The following is a 27,020-nucleotide window of genomic DNA, read 5'->3' as shown; positions in this document are numbered from 1 at the left end:
ATTTCCCCTAATAGTCGATATGGCCGAATGCAGGTCCGAATACTTATCAAATCGATTTGCAAAGCAAACGTAATGATATCGATCAAATAACTAATTTTTCGAGTCGCACATGGTTTATGCTTCATCCCGACTTGTGCTCGTAAATTCACACGGTATGTTTGAGACAATTTCTTGTTATTTTTTGCCAACTGTCAGGTACAGCATTCAAGCACTGTATCCTTTGCTATTTCGTCAAGCATATTTAAGGTTTACTACATCTTCAAGAAAGAGTTTTGATTCTAAATTTGTGCTTAAGCTTTCCAAGCGAGCAATCCAAGATTGCAGCCGACGAACGATGAGATTGTGGAGATGTGATTTTGAGAACAACCTAGAACAAGAAGAACTGTCAATCTGCATACTATTCCGCTTTGGAAGCAAAGGTTTCCTCACAAGTTACGAAATGTGTCTTACGAGACGCCCTTTGGGAGCGAAAACAAATGCTAGAACCCTTTTGGGGGAAAGGGCTAGTATTGTCTATCGGGGCAAGCATGAAGCTTCAAATGAATCACCACAAAAATGCATAAACCCCAATCTCTTATTGGCGCAAAGACATTTATTTTGGGACTTTGATTTTCTGCTTTGTGCGGATTATTCATCTATGTTTTGAAATATTGTTACATTTATTTGTTGGAAATAATATTAGATTTGTTGATTTCGAATTAATGAGTTAATGAGTCCGTTTGTGTTTAAATACTGAAAATCTAAAAAAATTGCGAATGAATTACAGTAGCCACATGCTCGCTTTGCGGGCCTATTTTCTATGAAATGTATAAGGTGCCGAGCTAGGGTCTTCACGTGGGCCAAGGGGAGGGTCTATCGCGAGTGAGGGTCTATCGCGAGGGCTAAGGATAAAGGCTCCCCATTACCCCCTAGATGCCAAAGATGGTACAGTGAATGTATGGCTCATTATTTAACGCATTATTTATGGATCAATATTTAACGCATTAAACAAAAGTGATGTATGTGTGTTATTTCTTGTTGTTGTTATTTTTTGTCGGTGTTTGTGGTCAAACATCATGTAACAACCATGGACTCTATTGGTAATACGTTCTTTGTAACCTTCCATGGCTCTTCTATCCTACTGGTCCAGCCATTTGACAGAGGACCAAGGTTCAGCTAAACCTCTTCCTACGTTTCCATATTGTTATCCAGTTCACTAATAAACTGTCGGCATTTGCTGATAAGGACTTTGATCGCTTCGCAGACTAAAACTTCGGGCCGAAGAGCGCCTATAGACTCTACGGAGACTAGAACAAATAAAGGAAAGATGAATTAGGCAAAATGGCGATACACTTGCTGTTGTGACCTTATTCTCGGGTTGAGTTATCGCTCATTTTAATTTGATAAACTAATTAATATAAAATATTACACAAAGATCTTAAACCTAAATTTTGATCATTTGTGTGATTCTTTTCTACAAAATCATTGCGTATTATATTTTCACTAATATATACACTAATAATGTTACACAATGATCTAAAACCTACATTTTAATCATTTGTGTGATTCTTTTCTAAAAATTAATTGCGTATTATATTTTCACAAATATAAATAAGAACATCGTAAAGAACATTTTCAGCCTTAAAATGCTTCAAATATAAGAACAGCCCAGCCTTAACTGAAAATTAGACGTTAAAAAATGGATATCAATGTTTTTTACCGTTAGTACTTATAAATGAAAACGCGGAAATATAATGTCTGCGGCATATTTGGCTGAACTTATATATAAAAATAGAAATTGTTTTAGATGTTTTTTTAAATTGCATTTGAACGATTTTACTCAAGACAACTAAGCACTTTAGAAAGCGCTAGTCACACAGCCTGGTACAGCCTTAGTTAACTTTGCTTACCTACGATACAGTGGAACCTAGATTTAGTATATGCCTCGGGGAACCGAAAGAAAATGTATCGAAAAATAAAGGCATCGTTGCAGAGGTCCTCGATTTTAATTTTACGATATAAAGTAAAATCCATATCGTTGTAGCGAGGTCGGGTTAATTATCAATTAAAAAAAATAATAATAATATTGTAACTGTACTGTTCAGTCACTCTCTGTAAGACTGTAATCTGTATTTAACAAGAACTGTCAAGTCAAAAAATAGATTAACTAAACTGTACGTGTGTGGTGTCTTGAGTTTTTCTCTCTTTGTTGATAGACAGAGTCAATTATATCGTTGTATCGATGTAAAAATTACGCTCGGGAAAACAGATTTGTATCGGAAAATAGAGAATATCGCTCTATCCAATACCGTAAAATCAAGATTATCTCTTATAAGTTTCACTGTATTTCCTCCGGGACAAAGGAACGCCATCGTAAAATCCAGTATAGAAATTTTTTTACAATGCTATGGTTTCCCCCATGCAATATTGATCATAATGCTATTTTTTTTAGAAGACTACAAACTAGAGTGGGTAGAAAAGTTGGTAGAGAGTAGATGGATGTTTTGTCCCTGTAAGGTCACATTTCTAAGTACTATACTCACAGATAAAGTGGTCACGCACTCGAGAAAGCTCGACTCGGTCTTTCAGATCATCATGCCTCAGGACTTCCCTACTGCAAGTATCCAGTCGGGGGTTGATCACAGTTGCTTGTTTCACACCTTTGGGACAATAATAACAGTACTTAAAGGATGAGAGCACTATAGGTATTCGCATGCCTCATGAGCCTAGGGCGTGGAGATCAGCGTAATCAGACAGGTTTTACGAAAAATCGGCCGAGCTAGAAAACTCCGAAACCACGCCATTTCAACACATTGCCGGAGAGGAGGTGTGCAACAGGATAGAAAAGTTCTGACTCACGCGTTTTTGTAAGCGGATCACACTCGCAAAGGCGCCATTTTCAAGATTCTACAGAAGCACAAAAATAATTTTATTTCCCGCAGCAAAAAGGACATATGACCTTCAGACCTCCGTGTCTCTCAAAAAAACCAGTCATAAGTCTATCCACAAAAATATCATCGTAGAGGAGAAAATTTTATTAAAGATCTTATTATAAGATGTGTAAACAAACCTCGAGCGCGCGGAAAATCAAAGCAGCAAGACTTTTGACTTTGTATAACTTCAATTCAATCCATTAAAAGACGGTGCATAAACGCTTATTAAATCAGATCGCAATGGTGCACAACACTTCTTATTGTATCTGATCAATCTCGATATAAAAAGCACTTCGATTTTTTTTACTTATATATTTTTTTATAGAAAGCACCTTTTCCCATTTTTTATAAGGTAAATTAAATATGAGATAAATAACCACTAGTATATAGTTTTACCATAGACCTACAAGCCCAAACATGGTCTACTTTTGTCCCATTTTGCTCTCACCATTGACAGTGTTGACCTTGATGACACCAGGGGAGAAGCACGCAGCAAGTTTGTCCGCGAGTTCGTCCTCGCAAGGTTTTAGGAGTGTGATTTCGGGTAAAAGACGGTACGAGGCTGTAGCTGTGCAAAAGAAAAAAATTAAGATGATGCATTCTGTCAGGATAGATCGGCCTGCTTGAAGGATATAAGTGTGCTTTTGGCAGAGATTGATTATGAAGATCGTATCTAGTAATAATTATGAAGATCGTATCTAGTAATAATTATGAAGATCGTATCTAGTAATAATTATGAAGATCGTATCTAGTAATAATTATGGAGATCGTATCTAGTAATAATTATGGAGATCGTATCTAGCAATAATTATGGAGATCGTATCTAGCAATAATTATGGAGATCGTATCTAGCAATAATTATGGAGATCGTATCTAGCAATAATTATGGAGATCGTATCTAGCAATAATTATGGAGATCGTATCTAGTAATAATTATGGAGATCGTATCTAGTAATAATTATGGAGATCGTATCTAGTAATAATTATGGAGATCGTATCCAGTAATAATTAGGAAGATCGTATCTAGTAATAATTAGGAAGATCGTATCTAGCAATAATTAGGAAGATCGTATCTAGCAATAATTAGGAAGATCGTATCTAGCAATAATTATGGAGATCGTATCTAGCAATAATTATGGAGATCGTATCTAGCAATAATTATGGAGATCGTATCTAGCAATAATTATGGAGATCGTATCTAGCAATAATTATGGAGATCGTATCTAGCAATAATTATGGAGATCGTATCTAGCAATAATTATGGAGATCGTATCTAGCAATAATTATGGAGATCGTATCTAGCAATAATTATGGAGATCGTATCTAGCAATAATTATGGAGATCGTATCTAGCAATAATTATGGAGATCGTATCTAGCAATAATTATGGAGATCGTATCTAGCAATAATTATGGAGATCGTATCTAGCAATAATTATGGAGATCGTATCTAGCAATAATTATGGAGATCGTATCTAGTAATAATTATGGAGATCGTATCTAGTAATAATTATGGAGATCGTATCTAGTAATAATTATGGAGATCGTATCTAGTAATAATTATGGAGATCGTATCTAGTAATAATTATGGAGATCGTATCTAGTAATAATTATGGAGATCGTATCTAGTAATAATTATGGAGATCGTATCTAGTAATAATTATGGAGATCGTATCTAGTAATAATTAGGAAGATCGTATCTGGTAATAATTAGGAAGATCGTACCTGGTAATAATTAGGAAGATCGTATCTGGTAATAATTAGGAAGATCGTATCTAGTAATAATTAGGAAGATCGTATCTAGTAATAATTAGGAAGATCGTATCTAGTAATAATTAGGAAGATCGTATCTAGTAATAATTAGGAAGATCGTATCTAGTAATAATTAGGAAGATCGTATCTAGTAATAATTAGGAAGATCGTATCTAGTAATAATTATGGAGATCGTATCTAGTAATAATTATGGAGATCGTATCTAGTAATAATTATGGAGATCGTATCTAGTAATAATTATGAAGATCGTATCTAGTAATAATTATGAAGATCGTATCTAGTAATAATTATGAAGATCGTATCTAGTAATAATTATGAAGATCGTATCTAGTAATAATTATGAAGATCGTATCTAGTAATAATTATGGAGATCGTATCCAGTAATAATTATGGAGATCGTATCTAGTAATAATTATGAAGATCGTATCTAGTAATAATTATGAAGATCGCATCTAGTAATAATTATGAAGATCGTATCTAGTAATAGTTATGAAGATCGTATCTAGTAATAATTATGAAGATCGTATCTAGTAATAATTATGGAGATCGTATCTAGTAATAATTATGGAGATCGTATCTAGTAATAATTATGGAGATCGTATCTAGTAATAATTATGAAGATCGTATCTAGTAATAATTATGAAGATCGTATCTAGTAATAAGTATGAAGATCGTATCTAGTAATAATTATGAAGATCGTATCTAGTAATAATTATGAAGATCGTATCTAGTAATAATTATGAAGATCGTATCTAGTAATAAATATGAAGATCGTATCTAGTAATAATTATGAAGATCGTATCTAGTAATAATTATGGAGATCGTATCTAGTAATAATTATGGAGATCGTATCTACAAATGTGTAAGAAGATCGTATCTATGAATGATTTTGGCGTTTATAAAAATAAAATAAAGATTCCATGCACTCTACCACTTTTATCTAGGGATAATAATGAATATCGTATCTATGCGAATGATTGAATATCGTATCTATTAATGATTATGAATATCGTATCTATGAATGATTATGAATATCGTATCTACGAATGATTATGGCGGTCATGAATCTTTAATCTATTCCACTTGCCTACAGGAGAGAACTTTGCGTGATCCTTGCCGACTCCCTTCACGGCATGCATCTTGATATCTAACTCCTGTAAAGTAAAAAAAAAAACTACGTTACTTAGCTAACTATGCAAAAATTGCCGCAAAAAAATACAAAGAAGCTGGACCTTTTTGTAAGTTATCGTTTATTGTTTACAATTCAACATGACCCTGAGTTTATGGGCATCTAAAAAATACCTGAGGCCCGGGTTTGATCCCTAAAAGACTATGAGCATCCCTATCTGGTCGACATGGGAAGGACCCCCCCCCCCCCCCCCCCAACCCCCACCACCTCCAGGGAATTGCCCCACGAAAAAAAAATGATATGTAGCTCTACTTTTAATTTAATTTTCAACCATTTGCTGGTGATTCATTAAACACGGGACAAAGAATACTATAGAGGCAGTGCCTGAAAACTGCAAATTGTCACAATACACAAAAAACCTATAGTTACTCTAAAGGCTCGTACCCATAATTTTTCTTGGGAGGGTGCGAAATCCGAAAAAGTGGACCTAATTTTTCCAGGATAGGGGTGGGGGGGGGGAGGGGGGGGGGGGAGATTTCTGATAAAAATCGGATTTATTTATACGGATTTATTTCTGCCATTTTCACAAGACGTTTGAATTTTAGATTTTTGACATACTAGAGTGATCTAGAATGCCTTTTAACCTAATTCGCTTTTGCTTTATAGTTTTGTCTACAAAAAGCACGTATATTGCTAACTGGAAGTGGACTTTTCGCAGTTGTGTGTGTGTGTGTGTGTGGGGGGGGGGGGGGGGGGTACAGGCCTGATCTAGAAAGATATGTGTAGGGGAGATGGCCTCTTGAATGGACGACTTACCTGTCCTGGTCGAAGCTTTGCAATAAGAATATCATTATGAACAGGACGGATATCTTGTGGGCCGAACTAACAACAGAAAAATCATAAGGTTATGTTATCATAGAGGAAAGGAAATGTTACCATAGAGATAATGTTACCATAGAGGTAATGTTATCACAGAGGTAATGGTACAATAAAGGTAATGTTACCATAAAGGTACCATAGATATAATGTTATCATAGAGATAATGTTACCATAGAGGTAATGTTACCATAAAGGTAATGTTATCATAGAGACTACAATGTTTACAATAAGAAACGGTGCACAAGGTGACATCAAACCAAGGACAATAGGATATTTCAGTGGTATGATTATGGTTTGATGGTGCTAATGTTTTGTCTCTATGGCTTCCGAAGTAAGCGTTGCAACCGTAGACGTCTCTTCGACCATTTGTTGATACAACCTCAAGGAACTGCCACCTTACCTTATCTCATCACCCGTGGTGTGTCAACTTACAGGATCCAGCACTGTGTGAGGGGTATATCAAACCGCAAAAGAGCCTAAATTAGCCACACATTTATCGCTGTTTCATTTAGTAATGAAAGAGAAATAACGAAATCCTGACGAAATCCTGATAAACCATCTAAATAGAAATGAGTAATTCGGGTCGGTACTCTTCCCTAATTACTTAAGATGCTTGGTTGAATAATTGGATAAATAGTAAAAAGGCATATCGAGGCATGATTTCGTGAACCAGTTTTGATAATTTACTTTACAAATGCAATTTGGTGTTGCGAGGTCCAAAGTCCATTCTGAATTTCAAAACACCAAGAACGTGACATAAAAGGCCCAAAAGTATTTTTCCAATCGCGTATATATTGCGCGACCTCCCCCAACCCCCTCTTGGAACTAACTTTTGAATTTGCACGATTTTTAAAAGATTTATAACTATAGACTAACACCTTAACACCTCTCTTTTACCTCTTGAGGTTCGAACCTTTGATGATATTTTAAGTTATATTTCGTTCTTTTTGCGATAATCTCGGACAATTGTTTAAAGCCTAAAGTTGAATTTTAAATTTCTCGTAGATTCTTGAAACTTTATTAATGAATCCTTGCTTTATAAGATGACATTAAATAAACAACCCCTTGAGGTTAAATTTAAAAGTTTTTTACAAAAAATTCGGAAATTCGGCGACGGATCCTTGAAGGCAAAAACGCAAATACTGTCAAAACAATAACATTGTGATGACAGTTAGGCTAAGTTCAAACGTTGTATTATCCATGAGCCGTAACCGATGCATGCAGATGTAGATGAAACAATCGACTCAATTCATTTGCAAGCATTTGCATTGAATACGGCTCATAGATAATACGACGTTTGAACTTAGTCTTATAGCGTAAAAATAAAGACAAATCAATTGCGAAGTTTGCAAAGTTAGTTTTTACCAGAATTTTCGTGTGCTACCAGTTGGAATATTGATGGTTTTACGTGAAAAAAAAAAACCCTTCATATCTCTTTATCGATCCTAAACGACGCAAAATCTCACCTCTTTTGGTCGTTTTTTATGGCTACAGTACGATAACCAGTTCCGTAGCAGTCCTAGTTCCGTATCACTCAGCATTTGTAGATTGTAGATTTGAACAATCCAAAACTACCTAAATAATGCAAAACTATTAACCTTTCCTGAGATATAAATCAAGCTTTTTTCATCCAAATGGTTTGTTCAGAAAGTATCGTTATTTCGAAGCGGCGTTTACTGCACAGTGAACTGACCGGCGTCACGAAAGTCAGATGAAAACAATACCTCCTTTAACAAAAATGTCCTATTTTTTATACGGATGCTGAGAAGAAAGAATGTCTGGTAATGTGTATGGTTTTTTTTTTCTGGCTTGATGCGATTTTTTCGATTTACATTGCTTTTAGTTTTTCGTGCTTCCCGGAGGACGTGGGAATAGTTCCGTATCACCCTGCGCCCATAGTTTGTTTTTGGTTTGACTGCAGATATAAAGCGGCGAAAAGGATTGATTTGATTATCCCGTTCTCAATTAATCATTTTATTCCAGTATATGGGTAAAAACGTAATGTTAATTCTAAACGGTTAATTTTTATAATTTGGGCCTTTTATTTCTGTCAGTCGGATGAATAAAGAACTTCATTTTAAAGACAACCCTCTTTGATATTAGTTAGCGCTCGATAAAATATTATTCTATATTAAAATAATTACTGAAACTGTAATTGATATATTGAATAAAACGGCCAAGATTAACCATAGCTAAATCATTAGCTGGCTAGCTTACAAAGGGATATGGGAGATGGTTATTGCAGAACTCTTTAAAGAATTCAACAACGCATTGGAGGCCGTAGATTCACTTTTTGTTGAGCTCTCGTGCACGAAAATTATCAAAATAAATCACCCAATTCTAGGCTCACCTTATAATCTACATTTTTGCATTTTGTCTATTTTGCCGTCTCAGTATCTGTGTAGGTTGTGGCATTTATTTTGGAAGATTTATATCACACCGTTTTGTTTCTTGCAATATGGATTTGTTAGCGACACGCGAGCAAAAGCCCATTGACGATTGTTGGTTTGTTAACCTGCTGCATTGCGTTAAAACCATTTTTATAAATAAATTAAGAGCAAAAAGGAAGGGATGTGATATGTTATCCAGTAAATATGTTACTCCCACAATGTGCAAACAGAAAATACCATATAAATCAATAAAATTTGAAAATGTGTAGTCTTTTCTGTTCATATTATATGCATAAGTAAATTTGTAGGCGTCTAAGAAAAAAATCATGAGCATTGGGCCCTCCGCCAAAGGATAGAGCAATGTTAATATGAAGTGATACGGAACTGGTTATCGTATACTGTATTGTCTAAATTGCGAAATGGAATGTGATCACACTTCGCTTGACAAAAATTCAAATTTCATATTCAAAATAAAATTAAATATTACATTTCTAGACTTGTCCACTTAAAATGTTTCTATTTAAAGAGAAATAGTTCTATACCAAGCTTTGTGCGCTCTAAAATACGAGCATTTTCATCAATGCGCGAGAATAATTTATGCACTTGCGTGGACAGCAAATCACTAATTTATCAACTGCAATAGTTTTATTCCAGTCGAATAAAATAGAGGAACCTCGTGTTTAAGGTGTGCGTAACACTAAAATCGGCTGCTAAGCAGACTACACTGCAAAATATTCGGATTTTAAATATAGTATTTCTGACTTTCAGATTTTTTTAAAACTTCACTGTCTAAGGGGTATGGTTTGAACAAAAGTTTCCGCGTATGGTGAGTATTTGCAAAATCTAAAAGACATCATCCATTGTTAAGCGCTATTAGCGCTATGGTAACAAAATTCAATCCTTACTTGACAAATGCTCTAAATCTTAAATTCCAAGCTTTGCGCAATCGGGAAACTGCAGCCCCTAACGCTAACGGTACTAAAAAACTGCAGGCAGCTTTCTGCAAAAACAATTGTAGATCTATTGTTTCCCGCATCAAGCGGACTTTAATTTGAATCACGTGTGTGTAGAAATGTCGGTGACATTATTGAGTAATGGTTAATTAATCATTCAGTGCTCTACTTCTCGCCAGCGGGGAAGGGGCGGCTCGTCGAAGAAGAAAACATGATTTCAAACTTAATGAGAAAACAACGTGTCTTGTTCTTGTGCTTATTGTTATGCATCTTACTTGTGACATTTATCAACCTGGGCGCATTGAAAACTCCTACCCGTTTCCTCGTGTCACAGGGAAGACCGAGGACTCAGCATGATACCGATTTGTTGTTGCCTGAAAGTGTTCAAGCTGAAAATACGAACATGAGTCGCACATTTTGCTCAATGACTTACGAACACGGCCCCATGTGCCCTTCACTCTACATAGACATAGAAGGAAGTACGTGCGAGTGGCGTAATGCGAGCCAAACTGCTTGGAATTGTAGCGATATAAGAACGGCTGCAGCGACAGACTTGCGCCAGGCGCAACTCGCTATGACTCGCATGCTGAGAGTGTTCGATTTGGTTTGTAGGAAGCACAAAATAAAATACTGGATCACATCAGCTACGCTTTTAGGAGCTGCGAGACACAAGGGCTTTATTCCGTGGGATTCTGATGCAGATATAGAGATTCCTTTAGAAGATTATGAGCGGTTTTTCAAGATCGCCAGTCAAGATCTGCCGGAAGATATCTTTTTCCAAAACAGCGAATCGGACGTCAATTTACGGCCCGATAATGAAAGCTACGAGCGAATGAAATACAAAGATATCGGGTTGTACAGAAGAACTTATAATCCGAGACTGCGAGATAGAAATAGCTGTTATAAATACTGCTTGGCCCACGGGTGTACATGGCATGATGGACTCATGGTCGACATGTATGTCGTAGAGAAAGCGCCTAAATCCTACTTTCCTTTGAAGGAATTGGTATTCGAAGGGTTTAACTTAGTAGTTCCTAATAACTGGAAGTCAGTTCTAAAAAATAAATACGGTTCAGGCTATATGGATGTCCCTGGTGAAGGCAGTGAAAACAGATTTCGTTGGGATTGGCCAGATCCAATTCATAGCTGCGAATCACTGGCGAAAAAGAGTTGAAAATTAATATCAGAAACATGTCGACCCTGGCAATACTCAGTAAATATCCGTCATAATATTTTTTTTCATACTGCTGAGGAAAAGAACAAGACAACAAGAACAATAAAACAATAGATGCCCAGAAAAACGTGTCTTTCTGACAATCAACGTTAATAACTGCACTAATTATAATTACACATATGTATAAATAGAACAGCTGGATAATATTCACGATGTAGTCTAAACAAAGACCTGTAAGGACCCGAAATGATCCCAGGACCCGAAACGACACCGAGGAGTCCCCGAAATCAACCCCAAGGAATTGCGGTAATGGACAAAGGGAAAGCAGAAGAAATACTTGCAATTCTTGAAGCATAATTAAGGGTTGACAGCGACTCAATTTCTAAACAACGTGACTTAAAAATATTAAATTCCAATACAATACTTCTATTTATTAAATTGCCCGGCGTTAAACACATAAACAGAGTTCAAAACAAATACACAACTTTCAATTGCTACTGTAAGGAATACAGCATAAACATAGCACAGCTTTGCTCAGATCAACCAAACGGTTCCGACACATGACTCTCATTTCCGGTAAACATCACCCCTAAAAATTAATATTCATTTGACAACCAGCATGTCCTATCCTTTCTTTTTGGCTTGTTATGTAAAGATGATTTATCCACACCGTGTTCTTCAAATTACTATCACCGGAATTGTTAGTTGACCCCAATTTCTGACTCAACCACTGTATTTCCCCCGCAGTCCTATATTAATATCTTAATACTATAGTTTTAGTTAATGTAAATTTCCTTTTAATAACACAAATAAAGCTAAATGTTTCATATGTTTTTAAAAGTGAAAGCCAATCCTTACACATTCCTTTTGTTGTCCATTACTGCAATTCCTTGGGGTTCAATACGGGGACTTTTGGGGATCGTTTCGGGTCCCGGGATCAGTTGGGGAACTTTTGGGGATCGTTTCGGGTCCTTGGATCATTTCGGGTCCTGTACAGACCTCTTTCGTAGGAGGAAAGTGAAATATTACCATACTTGAAATGTTTTTTTTTCTACAGTGTTATTTATTTTAAAAACTCGATAAAAATATATCGAATAGTTCACTGGAATACGATGTTTTTGTATTAAAAATTAATATTTACATCTAAGGAATAAACAACCACCACAAATTACATAAAGAAAGCGAACTGTCTGTGGAATATAATTATAGAACGGATTTTTCAATTCTATTATGGTGAGAAAGAGTTGCTAAAAGACTGGGGGATCTTATAAGGAATTATTCCTAATCAGTCTTGACTGCTTAATAAATGCTTTGAAGTTAAACCTTGATTATTAAAACTTAGAATTTCTATGGTCTATTTCTCATAAACCAGTTTTTCATAAAAGTATTGTTGTGAAGTTGATTATGAAGAAAGCCCCAGTGCCCTAGTAAAGTGGTTTTCATAAACCTGTGAAGCAAAGTGTAGCGTTATTTAAAAAAAAAAAAATAGTGTGTAGAAGTGCTAAAATAAGCTACTTATTATTTGGCAGTAGCAATTTTTTTCTCTGGTACATGAAGATAAATAATGTTATTTAGAAGGCTATAGTAAAGTTTTGAGTGCCCTTGTAAAGTGTTTACCACAAACCTATGAAGGAGAGTGTAGTTTTTAGGCCAGCACACACAAAAAATACATTAGAGTGTACGAGTGCTAAATAAGCTACAGTGTTTCAAAAGGGTTTGAAAAAACATTGTAAAAATGAATTATTTGGCAGCAGCCAATTTTTCTCAGAGAGACGAAGATGAATATGCTTCAATCTTAGGGTGTCTGGGGTCATGTTTTCCAGGAAAATCTAAGTTTTTTTAGGCCCTATCTTGCTTTTTAGGCTACAACTATTGATATTCAATCACTCACATACCTGTTTCGGCATAAATCTATTACATAAGTGACAAGTGACAGTTTCGTTAATATCGATTTCAACCACGTGATTATAATCCATTGTAAATCAGTCAGATCAACAGTAACCGAGATCGGAACTCTGAAATACAGCTAACCAGTACGATTACAAAACCTACAGCTAACCAGGACTTTGAGAATCAGAAAACACGATCGGATACGCCACAGAAGTAAGTTAATTTGTGAGTTTGAATAACTGTAAATAAGCTTTGATTCCATGCAATCAATGTAAATCAATAACTTTCATTCATTCTAGATCGAATAAATATATCTTTACACATCGTTGGATTGTTATACGGTTTGTGGCGAAATCCTCACGGGAACCTAACGCAACAATACCTTCTGAGCTTGTTGTGGTGTAGGAATCCATTTCAAGTGATCTGTGGTAACTGACAAAATAAAATGTTATTTTTGTATATAAGTCCAATTGGATAGTGGATGGTACAGGAAAGGCAAAAGAGAAATGCGGGAGAGGGGAAGGGGATGCTCTTGAATAATGTTCTCAAATAAGGGCACTGATGCTTATTAAATTTTTTACTCTCAGACAGGGTGCTGATTCGGAGGAGGCGCTAAATGGGCAAATTTCACCAAAAAAACGAAGAATGTTTCTATTCATTTAATGTCAATTTTATGCTACAACAACAGTTTCTTTTCTCTATATCATTATTAAAACTTGAAGTAGATTTTTTCAATAAACTTTCATCCATTAAATTTGTATCTTTCTTGCCCAGAGTCTATGTGCTCACTCAAGTGCTTTCTTGAAACTAAATGTATAAATGTATGATAGTCATTTTACTTAGTTACATAAAACCTGGGGATGGGAGGGGGCGCTTATTCTGGGGAGGTGCTTATTCAAGTAAATACTGTATGGTAACTGGGCTGTAAACTACTAGATGTGTATTGAAAGCATAAGCCTAAAGGTTAGACAATACATTTCCCTGCTCTAGTGGTCTCTGATAATGCATGGAAGGATTGAGGATTTCAAAAATTGGTGGGTGAATGATTTCTTACCCTTTGAGTTGATGTATAGCTCATCCGGGTCTGTTGCATCTTTTGGTGCATTTTTATTCTTAATGCATTTAACTTTAAGTTCAAAAACTAAAGTTGTATCATCCTGGGCTTCTTCATCACCTAAGATTCACATCCAAAAAGTTGTGCAATTGTAAGTATATTTGAGGCCATATCCCATGGCTGAAAATCATTGTTTCTTACTCATCAAAGTGTAAATTATCATATCCTTATTAGAGGTAATAAGGATACACTTCATATACAAATCTATATGTTGTATCTACATCGTCTTGTGTGTTAATTATTTTCAGAACCAAGACATCCCTTAGGCATAGGTGCACTCAATGGCTTAATTAAGGTTGCTTTTGTCTTAGGCATTTTTTTTTCAATGGTTTCCACCACACAACATGTTTTATAGTTAATGTTACACTATCTATGGACAGAATTACACACCTTGTTTTTTATAATTGAAGAGTCTTGGGTCAGCATGTATTGGTATCAGACCTAGACGATGTGCAAGAACCTAATATTTTGTCCAAGAAAAGTTATTCATGAGGTGCAGAAATAAGAAAATGATTATGAATGGTTAATCACTGTACCTCATCTTGTATTATTGATGTGTTATTGTACAGGAAAACCTTCTCAATTGCCATTGTAGGTACCTGAAACAGGGTTGGAGGTGTTTTTATTTCAAAAACAATTGTTTTCAAAATATATATCATGTACTGAACCCCTTTTTTCTTGTGAATATTTTAATTATGTAAGAGCCCATATCATACTCAATACAGTTGACTTCCTGCTTCACAGGTACACAACCACTAACCCCTGCTTAAAGTCCTGTATATACAGTAGGCTTTAAATTGTCCCCTTCAGCAAATGCTTATTTTAGCACACTGGGCACTTATTCTACTTTAAGGATTGGCTAAAGCAAGGTGGGGTGCTATTGCAAAATTTAGACTACAGCTTTTTATGACCTTGTTTGTTTTAATCGTTCTTATATTTTTGAACATGTGAATATTTGGCATCTTAGTGGTCTATGCAGGGGTTCAAATAAGCATTTACTGTAATCCATGTTACCTCAGCCAACAAAATCCTACGAAATGCATTTGCAACAGAAGCATCAATGCCAATCATATCAAATTCCATGTCACTAGGAGTTAGGCGAGTAATGTTGATCTTGAATTTCTACAAATAAAAAACAATTGATACGACTGTTTTACATTTTTCTTTATTATTATCTATAATAATGGAGGATGGGCTTATAATCCACATTTTTGTAGTCGGGACATGGTGCTCTTTTGTGGTTGATAGTTTTTACCCATATATTTCTTTTTTATATATATGTATATATTGTGCCTTTGTATTACTTTTTCTTTTTCTTCAAACTGTTTCACTCTCGCATAACATACCATAACAAAGGGGCAGTAAGAGTTATTTTCTTGATCCATGAACAGCCTTTTTTATTTATTATGAATTATGAAAGAGACAAATTAAAATCCAAGATCTGTGATACACGAATTGGTGATTTTGGTGAATTGTGATTTACTTCTCCTGCTAAGAAGTGGGGAAACATAACAATACAGCACCTAATACAGAAACATTTCTTTCACTTGGAACAAGAAGGGATGCTGTGAAATGGAAAGAGGACGTAAAGCCTTACTTCTTCAAACTTTTCTTGAGTCCACGTGTCGTCGTAGTCAGTGTAATTACCCGGGAAATCAGAGCTATGTGTCTACAAGAATTGATCGATTTACACATCAGACATTAGATGATACCGTGATCTACGGATTATCGTGTTCAAAGCCTCGCTTACGTTAATAAGACCGTGTTCTTGAAGCTGAACTCTTGTACGTATGTTTTCCATCGACGCCATTTTGGAATCTGACAGCCACAGGTATAAACCCTATAGTATCAATAGCCACAGCCACAGGGTACCCGAATAGCCTTGGTGGTTTTTAATAAAATTCTTATCCAGCAGTCTTTTTCTTTTTTGAATCATAATATAATAGAATAAAAATTGGGTCTGCGACAATCTTTTAAATGAAATCTATGGCTTTCCTTTTAAAAAATAAAACAAAAACACCACGTGACGGGCACGGGACAATAACACAATAGTCACGCAAAGCAAACGCTCCTAGAATATTGCACTCTCCACAACACACCTTTAAACATGCCAGTAGCTCGGGAATCCACGGATCCGTCCATCTACACCGTACCACCACCTCAGCCAACAAAGAGAAAGCCAGGGCAGTTATCTACAGAGCAGCTAAAGCATTTCTTTAAGGAGGTAAGGGTGCTTGTGCACTTCTACACCGGGACCACTTGTACCACGCACGAATAAAAAATGTCAAATTATCCTGCCCCCTTTTGTATTAAATTAGTATGTTGTGCTATTGATTTGGCAAAACGTGATTCAGGTTTGTTAAATTATTATTTTTTTTTTTTGCGACAAATACCTGCATAGGCTTTTTATAACTACACATCAAGAGCTGAAAATAACATCACTTGCACAAAGTAGATATCATATGGCAGACTTTAAACCGTCTACTTTGAAGTCTCTATAGATAAACCTTGTCATGAATCAGACCAGTAGAAGGCTTTTTGTCTACCCATCTAGCAAGACTGTTAATACGAAAGCCGAGTAGGGCCATCAGATTTCAGAGATAATAATTTCAGAGATGATAATTTCATAGATGATAATTTCAGAGATGTTAACTTCAGAGATGATAATTTCAGAGATAATAATTTCAGAGATGATAATTTCAGAGATGATTATTTTAGAGAAGATTATTTCAGAGAAGATAATTTCGGCCAGGTCTCTAAGCCTTTAGGCACGGTGGCGGACCGACCAACTGCGGCGGACATTTTTGCCCACCTATGATTCCCAACCCACAGACTACTATGTCCAGTAGTGGCAAGATGTTGGATCACATTTCTGACAAGAACACGGTTATGTTGTTTTGTTGATCATTTTACTGAGTAACGGGGGCCTTTAATTAGGAAATTTACATTCAAGCAATAACGATAGGGGATATGAGATGATCACGCGGAGAAACATGAAAATTAAAAGAGTTACATAAAGGTGATAAATAAAATTGATTGATTGATTGACCTTGTGTCTGTGTAAGACACTCATATTTCATTTACATAATACATGATTGTGTGGAATTATTATAGGTATGCCGCAGTATTTCGATGTCCCGTAAAAATAGCAATGCGTAATATTAGCATAAATTTAGGATGTTGTGTGATTCCACTGGAAATATCGATGCCCTCCGTGGTATTGTATGGAAACTAATTTACACACTTTTACCTTCCGTCGGTGCCCCCCCCCCCCCCCCCCCCCCCCCGTTGGGAATCCTGGATTCGCCCTTGGTTGATAGAATATAATACATCAAAAAAAGCCAGTTAAAAAAAAGGCAGTTAAATAAAACAACAACATTATCTTGTCTCTGCATAAACGAAACAATTACATTTCTGAAACGGGATGAATCTGGTCTTCATGTTACTTGAATACTCGGCCTCCTTCATCATCTGCTACATTAAAATTGGTGAAACTTTTTAAGTTTCTGTGTGATTTCTGAAAATAATTCTAGAGCCTCAGCTGCGTTAGTTGGTAGGTGTAGTTTGGCTTTATGAGTTGCACCAGCTCCTCCATATTTCCGCTGTAGTCTTCACAGGATTCAGTATACATGCACGTCTAAGTCTACATGGCGTGGATAGTTTTCTGTATTGTATAGCTCCACCGATGACTTCGTGGCGCTTTTGACTTGCGTGGGATATATTTATATTATTTTTAATATGAATTATGAACATAAACAAACCTTAGTAAGGGCAGAATATGGGAAAACTTGAAGAACTCCTCAGGACCAAACATAGCTGTGGGGGAATTGTTGTGTTGGTCGAGTGCTGCATGCTCAGTAAGCCGGCAGAATTCTTTATCCGAAATTATGATCTCTGAAATTAGCATCTCAAGTTATCATCTCTGAAATATTTATCTTTGAAATTATTATCTCTGAAATAATCATCTCGGAAATTATTATCTCGGAAATCTGATGGCCCTTCTCGGCTTTCGTATGTTAAGCATCCATGGTAGGATGTGAATCCCCCCCACCACTGCCACCTTCCCCACCCATTTTGACTGAAATTGTTGTAGAAGAAAGACTATGGGTGGAGTAGTGCTCAGTGGAGTCCTAAGTCGTCCTCATATCATATGTTTGAAATGCTTAAGAAGCCTGGGGGGGGAGGTACTCCCTCATATGGGCTATACAGGGACATGCCGCTGGACAGGGTATACATTTCAGGCCTCTCTGTCCTAAACAGGGTATATATTTCAGGCCTCTCTGTCCTAAACAGGGTATACATTTCAGGCCTCTCTGTCCTGAACAGGGTATACATTTCAGGCCTCTCTGTCCTAAACAGGGTATATATTTCAGGCCTCTCTGTCCTGAACAGGGTATACATTTCAGGCCTCTCTGTCCTGAACAGGGTATACATTTCAGGCCTCTCTTTCCTGAACAGGGTATACATTTCAGGCCTCTCTGTCCTGAACAGGGTATACATTTCAGGCCTCTCTGTCCTAAACAGGGTATACATTTCAGGCCTCTCTGTCCTGAACAGGGTATACATTTCAGGCCTCTCTGTCCTGAACAGGGTATACATTTCAGGCCTCTCTGTCCTGAACAGGGTATACATTTCAGGCCTCTCTGTCCTAAACAGGGTATACATTTCAGGCCTCTCTGTCCTGAACAGGGTATACATTTCAGGCCTCTCTGTCCTAAACAGGGTATATATTTCAGACCTCTCTGTCCAAAACAGGGTATACATTTCAGGCCTCTCTGTCCTAAACAGGGTATACATTTCAGGCCTCTCTGTCCTGAACAGGGTATACATTTCAGGCCTCTCTGTCCTGAACAGGGTATACATTTCAGGCCTCTCTGTCCTAAACAGGGTATACATTTCAGGCCTCTCTGTCCTGAACAGGGTATACATTTCAGGCCTCTCTGTCCTGAACAGGGTATACATTTAAGGCCTCTCTGTCCTAAACAGGGTATACATTTCAGGCCTCTCTGTCTTCAACAGGGTATACATTTCAGGCCTCTCTGTCCTCGACAGGGTATACATTTCAGGCCTCTCTGTTTCAACAGGGTATACATTTCAGGCCTCTCTGTCCTCAACAGGGTATACATTTCAGGCCTCTCTGTCTTCAGCAGGGTATACATTTCAGGCCTCTCTGTCCTAAACAGGGTATATATTTCAGGCTTCTCTGTCCTAAACAGGGTATACATTTCAGGGATCTCTTTCCTAAACAGGGTATACATTTCAGGCCTCTCTGTCCTGAACAGGGTATACATTTTAGGCCTCTCTGTCTTAAACAGGGTATACATTTCAGGCCTCTCTGTCCTAAACAGGGTATACATTTCAGGCCTCTCTGTCCTGAACAGGGTATACATTTCAGGCCTCTCTGTCCTAAACAGGGTATACATTTCAGGCCTCTCTGTCCTCAACAGGGTATACATTTCAGGCCTCTCTGTCCTCAACAGGGTATACATTTCAGGCCTCTCTGTCCTCAACAAGGTATACATTTCAGGCCTCTCTGTCCAAAACAGGGTATATATTTCAGGCCTCTCTGTCCAAAACAGGGTATATATTTCAGGCCTCTCTGTCCTAAACAGGGTATACATTTCAGGCCTCTCTGTCCAAAACAGGGTGTACATTTCAGGCCTCTCTGTCCTAAACAGGGTATATATTTAAGGCCTCTCTGTCCTAAACAGGGTATACATTTCAGGCCTCTCTGTCTTCAACAGGGTATACATTTCAGGCCTCTCTGTCCTCGACAGGGTATATATTTCAGGCCTCTCTGTCCAAAACAGGGTATATATTTCAGGCCTCTCTGTCCTAAACAGGGTATACATTTCAGGCCTCTCTGTCCAAAACAGGGTGTACATTTCAGGCCTCTCTGTCCTAAACAGGGTATATATTTAAGGCCTCTCTGTCCTAAACAGGGTATACATTTCAGGCCTCTCTGTCTTCAACAGGGTATACATTTCAGGCCTCTCTGTCCTCGACAGGGTATACATTTCAGGCCTCTCTGTTTCAACAGGGTATACATTTCAGGCCTCTCTGTCCTCAACAGGGTATACATTTCAGGCCCCTCTGTCCTCAACAGGGTATACATTTCAGGCCTCTCTGTCCAAAACAGGGTATATATTTCAGACCTCTCTGTCCAAAACAGGGTATATATTTCAGGCCTCTCTGTCCAAAACAGGGTATATATTTCAGGCCTCTCTGTCTAAAACAGGGTATATATTTCAGGCCTCTCTGTCCAAAACAGGGTATATATTTCAGACCTCTCTGTCCAAAACAGGGTATATATTTCAGGCCTCTCTGTCCAAAACAGGGTATATATTTCAGGCCTCTCTGTCCAAAACAGGGTATACATTTCAGGCCTCTCTGTCCTCAACAGGGTATACATTTCAGGCCTCTCTGTCCTCAACAGGGTATACATTTCAGGCCTCTCTGTCCTCAACAGGGTATACATTTCAGGCCTCTCTGTCCTCAACAGGGTATATATTTCAGGCCTCTCTGTCCAAAACAGGGTATATATTTCAGGCCTCTCCGTCCAAAACAGGGTATATATTTCAGACCTCTCTGTCCTAAACAGGGTATATATTTAAGGCCTCTCTGTCCTGAACAGGGTATACATTTCAGGCCTCTCTGTCCTAAACAGGGTATACATTTCAGGCCTCTCTCCTAAACAGGGTATACATTTCAGGCCTCTCTGTCCTGAACAGGGTGTACATTTCAGGCCTCTCTGTCCTAAACAGGGTATACATTTCAGGCCTCTCTGTCCTGAACAGGGTATACATTTCAGGCCTGTCCTAAACAGGGTATACATTTTAGGCCTCTCTGTCCTCAACAGGGTATACATTTCAGGCCTCTCTGTCCTCAACAGGGTATACATTTCAGGCCTCTCTGTCCTCAACAGGGTATACATTTCAGGCCTCTCTGTCCTCAACAGGGTATACATTTCAGGCCTCTCTGTCTTCAACAGGGTATACATTTCAGGCCTCTCTGTCCTCAACAGGGTATACATTTCAGGCCTCTCTGTCCAAAACAGGGTATATATTTCAGACCTCTCTGTCCAAAACAGGGTATATATTTCAGGCCTCTCTGTCCAAAACAGGGTATATATTTCAGGCCTCTCTGTCCAAAACAGGGTATATATTTCAGGCCTCTCTGTCCTAAACAGGGTATACATTTCAGGCCTCTCTGTTCTAAACAGGGTATACATTTCAGGCCTCTCTGTCCTGGACAGGGTATACATTTCAGGCCTCTCTGTCCTGAACAGGGTATACATTTCAGGCCTCTCTGTCCTCAACAGGGTATACATTTCAGGCCTCTCTGTCCTCAACAGGGTATACATTTCAGGCCTCTCTCTCCTCAACAGGGTATACATTTCAGGCCTCTCTGTCCTCAACAGGGTATATATTTCAGGCCTCTCTGTCCAAAACAGTGTATATATTTCAGGCCTCTCTGTCCAAAACAGGGTATATATTTCAGGCCTCTCTGTCCAAAACAGGGTATATATTTCAGACCTCTCTGTCCTAAACAGGGTATATATTTAAGGCCTCTCTGTCCTGAACAGGGTATACATTTCAGGCCTCTCTGTCCTGAACAGGGTATACATTTCAGGCCTCTCTGTCCTAAACAGGGTATACATTTCAGGCCTCTCTGTCCTAAACAGGGTATACATCCCAGGCCTCTCTGTCCTAAACAGGGTATACATTTCAGGCCTCTCTGTCCTAAACAGGGTTTAAATTTCAGGCCACTCTGTCCTAAACATGGTATACATCCCAGGCCTCTCTCTCTCCTAAACAGGGTATACATTTCAGGCCTCTCTGTCCTAAACAGGGTATACATTTCAGGCCTCTCTGTCCTAAACAGGGAATATATTTCAGGCCTCTCTGTCCTAAACAGGGTATACATTTCAGGCCTCTCTGTCCTGAACAGGGTATACATTTCAGGCCTCTCTGTCCTGAACAGGGTATACATTTCAGGCCTCTCTGTCCTGAACAGGGTATACATTTCAGGCCTCTCTGTCCTAAACAGGGTATACATTTCAGGCCTCTCTGTCCTAAACAGGGTATACATTTCAGGCCTCTCTGTCCTGAACAGGGTATATATTTCAGGCCTTTCTGTCCTAAACAGGGTATATATTTCAGGCTTCTCTGTCCTAAACAGGGTATACATTTCAGGGCTCTCTGTCCTAAACAGGGTATACATTTCAGGCCTCTCTGTCCTGAACAGGGTATACATTTCAGGTCTCTCTGTCCTGAACAGAGTATATATTTCAGGCTTCTCTTCCCTGAACAGGTTACATTATTTAAAGCAAGGTTTTCTTTCTAAACAGGGTACTGATTTGGTTGCATTGCTAAAACTTTTAACTGCTGATCCCGCCTCTGATCTCATATGCTAACGTTCAGGGTCCTAAAATTGAGGGTGCTGTCCTAAACAGGGTCAGGTTAATCAAGGGTGTTGTCCTAAACAGGGTATGGTTTTTCTGAATGTTTGTCCTGAACAGGGTAAGGTTTCAAAACTCCCAGCGGCACCCCTATACCCAAGCATAGGCTGAGTACCACACCCCCCACCACCACCCAGTTAAGAAGATCGGATTTTTTCCTTATTCACAAAATCAGACTCTCTGTGGCAGGGAGGGACCACTGTGTCCCCAAACATGTATGTCTTACATCACAGAGCCAGGGTTAGCTTAGGAGCGGCGGGTGCACATATAGTCGAAGAAATTGTATGAAAACTAGGATAAAACTAATAACAAATGACCCACCCCCTGCACACCCCCTTGTTATGCATTTTTTTTTATTTATTTCAATGCCATGAAGGTGCCAAGGGGATCTACTCCTGTATGAAGGCTACACCTAAAGTAGATAGGCCAGTGGTTACATAACAATGGCAATGGAATGGTCCCAAAAGTGGGAGGCCGTGACCAGGTTGGGGGTGGGTGGGGGCATTGTAGGGACTGTGAATTCGAAGCTGCGGAGGGGGTACCTGGGTTTGACATAGAGTATAGATAAAAATGTTACAAAAAGTTAAACATTTATATTATGTCAAGCAATTTAGTTACATGTTTAAGCCACATGTTTATTAAAAAATTCAAGTCAGAAAAGTGCCATTCCGTCCACCACCTGCATAAGGCTTGAATAAAAAGTTGTCAAGTGCACAATTCTTCATAGAAGCAAAAAACACATGATAACCACATCACCAGGGGCATATCAGGAGCAGCCCAGGCTTAACAATTCTTTATTTGACAAGGCAAAATTCAGTTGACCGTCTATGCCACTTATCATCATTATTTCTCTTCAGGGCTATGTAGTTGTTCCCAAACTGTTTACACCAGAGGAACTGCAAAATCCAGTTGACCTTCTTTAAAAATGACCTATGAATGCGACTTATCATCATTATTTCTCTTCAGGGCTATGTAGTTGTTCCAAAACTGTTTACACCAGAGGAACTGCAAAATTCAGTTGACCTTCTTTAAAAATGGCCTACAAATGCCACTTATCATCATTATTTCTCTTCAGGGCTATGTAGTTGTTCCAAAACTGTTTACACCAGAGGAGCTGCAAAATTCAGTTGACCTTCTTTAAAAATGGCCTACGAATGCCACTTATCATTATTATTTCTCTTCAGGGCTATGTAGTTGTTCCAAAACTGTTTACACCAGAGGAACTGCAAAATTCAGTTGACCTTCTTTAAAAATGGCCTACGAATGCCACTTATCATCATTATTTCTCTTCAGGGCTATGTAGTTGTTCCAAAACTGTTTACACCAGAGGAGCTGCAAAATTCAGTTGACCTTCTTTAAAAATGGCCTACGAATGCCACTTATCATCATTATTTCTCTTCAGGGCTATGTAGTTGTTCCAAAACTGTTTACACCAGAGGAGCTGCAAAATTCAGTTGACCTTCTTTAAAAATGGCATACGAATGCCACTTATCATCATTATTTCTCTTCAGGGCTATGTAGTTGTTCCCAAACTGTTTACACCAGAGGAGCTGCAGCCTGTGATTGATGCCATTAACTTACAAGTGGATGAACTGGCTGAGGACTTGTATGCAAATAAAAAAATTAAAGGTTTGATTTTCTTGGAACAATTTAACATGCGTTTTAGAAACAAGGGCACTCTTAAAGATCAGGGGGGGGGGGCACTCTCTCAAAGGAGATAAGTGTGATCATCCTGATCTTATATTCACCAACTGCTATGACTGCCATGACAGTCTCAAGATTTTGGACCCCTTCTCCTGCTCTTCCGCATTGAGCACCAAATCTCCGGCTTTTTTAGCGATTTTTATCGCTTCCGAAAAATTATTCTATATAGAAAATCATCATTTTGCCTATTTTCTATTAAAATATTTGAAACAATAATTCCCTTGAGTAGCACAATTTATTTAACACCCTCATGAGATCTATAAGTGGATTTGTTCGTGAGAGCTTTCAATATGGCAAACGCCTGAAAGGTAAAACCCACCCCTTCCCCTAAAAAAAGAATATACCCCACCCCTTGGCCCTTGGGAAAAAATGTATTTAACTTTATTAAATTGCTATTTGACATAGTTTATAAGCATTAACTTATATTTAACATGTTTTTTTTTTATCCCCATATTTAATTATATTTAACATGTATTTTATTCTCATATTTAATCTATATTTATTTGCTACTTAATTGCTATTTAATCCTTATTAAACTTGCACATAATTGCTTCTTGACAGTATAGTATTTAATAAGTATTTACCTTTTTTAACATGTATTTTATTCCCATATAAAATATATTTAATTGCTACTTAATTGCTATTCAGTATTTAACTTGTCTTTAATTGCTACTATATACATTTAATCTTCTTTTAATATCTATTTAATCAGTGTTAAATTGCTACTTAATCTATATTTAATTGCTACTTTATTGCTATTTAATCAGTATTTAACTTGTCTAATGCTACTCTATACATTTAATCTTCTTTTAATATCTATTTAATCAGTTTTAAATTGCTACTTAATCTATATTTAATTGCTACTTAATCTATAATTATAAGCAGGTTTCTGCAAGAAAGTCTTCCATGTGGATTTTGCGTGTGCATGCGCATTGTCTTAGTACCTGTTACCTATTACGCGTCCTTTGTTTCAAAATTGTCACATACTCTTGGAAGATAAAGAAAACTGTGTTAATTATTTGTGCTTGTTTTGAAAAGAGCTTGTCTGATTTTGAAGCAGTCTGTACATTTATAAGAGACCGCGACTGCGTTTGAACATTCTCTTGGTTTGAAGCAATTGGCGCTTGTTCTAAAGAGCCCTATACTAAGTTTGAAGCAATTTGTATTTTTTAAGAAATGCTAGACTAAGTTTGTGCAGTTTTGAATAATTGCATGACCGGTTTGAATCAATTGGTGCATTTTTTTAAGAGGGTAGCGAGTCAGTTTGCAAAGCAGCGCATGTATTTTCGAAGAGAGCACGACTGTGTTTGAAGCAGTTTGTGTCATTTGCGGCTCAGTTAAGTTGTTAGTTTGTCAACAAAAAAATTACAATGCTAGGAGAGCTTTCTTAGTCCTTTACTTGCCGATTCGCATATCGACGTTTGATTGTGTGTTCAAGAAAATATCCATACCCTCCTATTGAGGGGGTTGGAGATATGACCCCCCACTCCTCTGGAATTTCCAACCCCCTGAAAAAAGATAAATACATTAACTGTTAAGGAAAAAGGGCATTTTATCCCCCCCCCCCCCCCCTCCTCTCTGAAAATTCCTGGGCATCTGAACCCCCCACCCCCCCGGAATTTCCAATCCCAGCAATGGAGGGGGGGGGGGGTATGGATATTTTCTGGAACCTGGAACTACACATTGTATATAGTGTTTGTATTTGAGCTGAGATGGTCCAAACACATTGCCCCCGCTAATTGATCGAAATTACAATTTTGCACTTTTCTAGATTATTTATATTCACAACACACATTGTATAACGATAGTGCAATTAATTGTGCTGGGTATTTTAGTTTTGAGTATGAAAAGAAAACTAGGTGAAATATGACATGTTGTTCAAAGTTTCGAACAATAATACGACACAAATAGTATAACTCTAATTATAGTTCATTTTTAAGCAAAGCTATGATAGTCTAGGGGTCCGATCGTCTGTCTATCAACGCGAAATCTTTGCCAAGCGCAGGTTCAAGACCAGCCTTGACTACATTTTTTTTCTCATCATTTTTTCTTCCCCTTTTTCACTTTCACTTTTAAGTTACTAAACATATTTTCTTATGATAAAATTCACAAGAGACACATTCAGAACAATGTTTTTTTATGAACGATTCTCGGACAGACTTGAAACTCAACATAATCACCAGCTACGCAGGCTAGTTGGCACCTAGACTCACATACCCTTTGGGTACCTATTCTTGTTTCTTGTCAGTAGCTATAACATTCTTAACTTGCTGCATGTTCATCTTAGATAAACATGAAAATGCTGGCTTTTATGAAAGGCTCACATTGCTGGAAAAAGAATTTCCTGGTGTGGCTGTGTTACTCCATAAGAGAGGAATCCTTCCAAAGGCAGGTATTTCTCCCATCATCTCTTCATATCTTTTCTATCATCACAAATGTTTTTTTCGCTAAATTGTGATTCAACATCTGATAGGCTTTTCAGGATTTGTGGACAAATGAAAGACTTCTTAATGCTGTGGAGCAAATAATTGGTCCTGAGATCAGTGGGCACCCTGTGTGGAATCTCAGAACTAAGGTGGGTCTCTTGTTTTTTTTTTTTTTTTAATTAAAAATTAGATACCCTGTAGGACAATTAAGGTATTG

The 27,020-nt window shown here is 37.6% G+C and overlaps 3 protein-coding genes and 1 long non-coding RNA gene across 4 annotated transcripts in view; 3 read left to right on the top strand and 1 right to left on the bottom strand.

The window, feature by feature from the left end:
- Positions 1–556: 556 nt before the first annotated feature.
- Positions 557–16,118, bottom strand: LOC5507011 (DNA-directed RNA polymerases I and III subunit RPAC1). The gene is made up of 12 exons (XM_048729737.1): positions 15,963–16,118; positions 15,810–15,881; positions 15,227–15,334; positions 14,749–14,811; positions 14,603–14,672; positions 14,153–14,272; positions 13,481–13,530; positions 6,629–6,694; positions 5,771–5,837; positions 3,361–3,480; positions 2,523–2,639; positions 557–1,286 (listed from the first exon to the last, which is right to left on the bottom strand). Exons 1-12 carry the CDS (start codon positions 16,020–16,022, stop codon positions 1,168–1,170), a joined length of 1,032 nt encoding a protein of 343 aa, XP_048585694.1. The 5' UTR covers positions 16,023–16,118; the 3' UTR covers positions 557–1,167.
- LOC116614457 lies at positions 7,966–11,875 on the top strand. The gene has a single exon (XM_048729738.1). It carries the CDS (start codon positions 10,246–10,248, stop codon positions 11,206–11,208), a length of 963 nt encoding a protein of 320 aa, XP_048585695.1. The 5' UTR covers positions 7,966–10,245; the 3' UTR covers positions 11,209–11,875.
- LOC125568217 lies at positions 12,086–13,557 on the top strand. Its single transcript, XR_007312137.1, has 2 exons — positions 12,086–13,311; positions 13,398–13,557. It is a non-coding gene; the product is annotated as an uncharacterized LOC125568217 (long non-coding RNA).
- Positions 16,119–16,230: 112 nt separating the features above from the next.
- Positions 16,231–27,020, top strand: part of LOC116614456 (phytanoyl-CoA dioxygenase-like) — a gene marked incomplete in the record, with an annotated part of 15,302 nt that continues 4,512 nt past the window's right edge. The window contains 4 exon segments of the mRNA XM_048729736.1: positions 16,231–16,436; positions 24,185–24,302; positions 26,665–26,765; positions 26,851–26,952. Of these exon segments, the coding sequence (XP_048585693.1) occupies positions 16,320–16,436; positions 24,185–24,302; positions 26,665–26,765; positions 26,851–26,952 (438 nt within the window).

The sequence above is a fragment of the Nematostella vectensis genome, chromosome 7 (assembly GCF_932526225.1).
Source record: "Nematostella vectensis chromosome 7, jaNemVect1.1, whole genome shotgun sequence".
NCBI lineage: Eukaryota > Metazoa > Cnidaria > Anthozoa > Actiniaria > Edwardsiidae > Nematostella > Nematostella vectensis.
The sequence above is the reverse complement of the archived record's forward strand: the minus strand, read 5'-3'. Positions and strand labels throughout refer to the sequence as shown.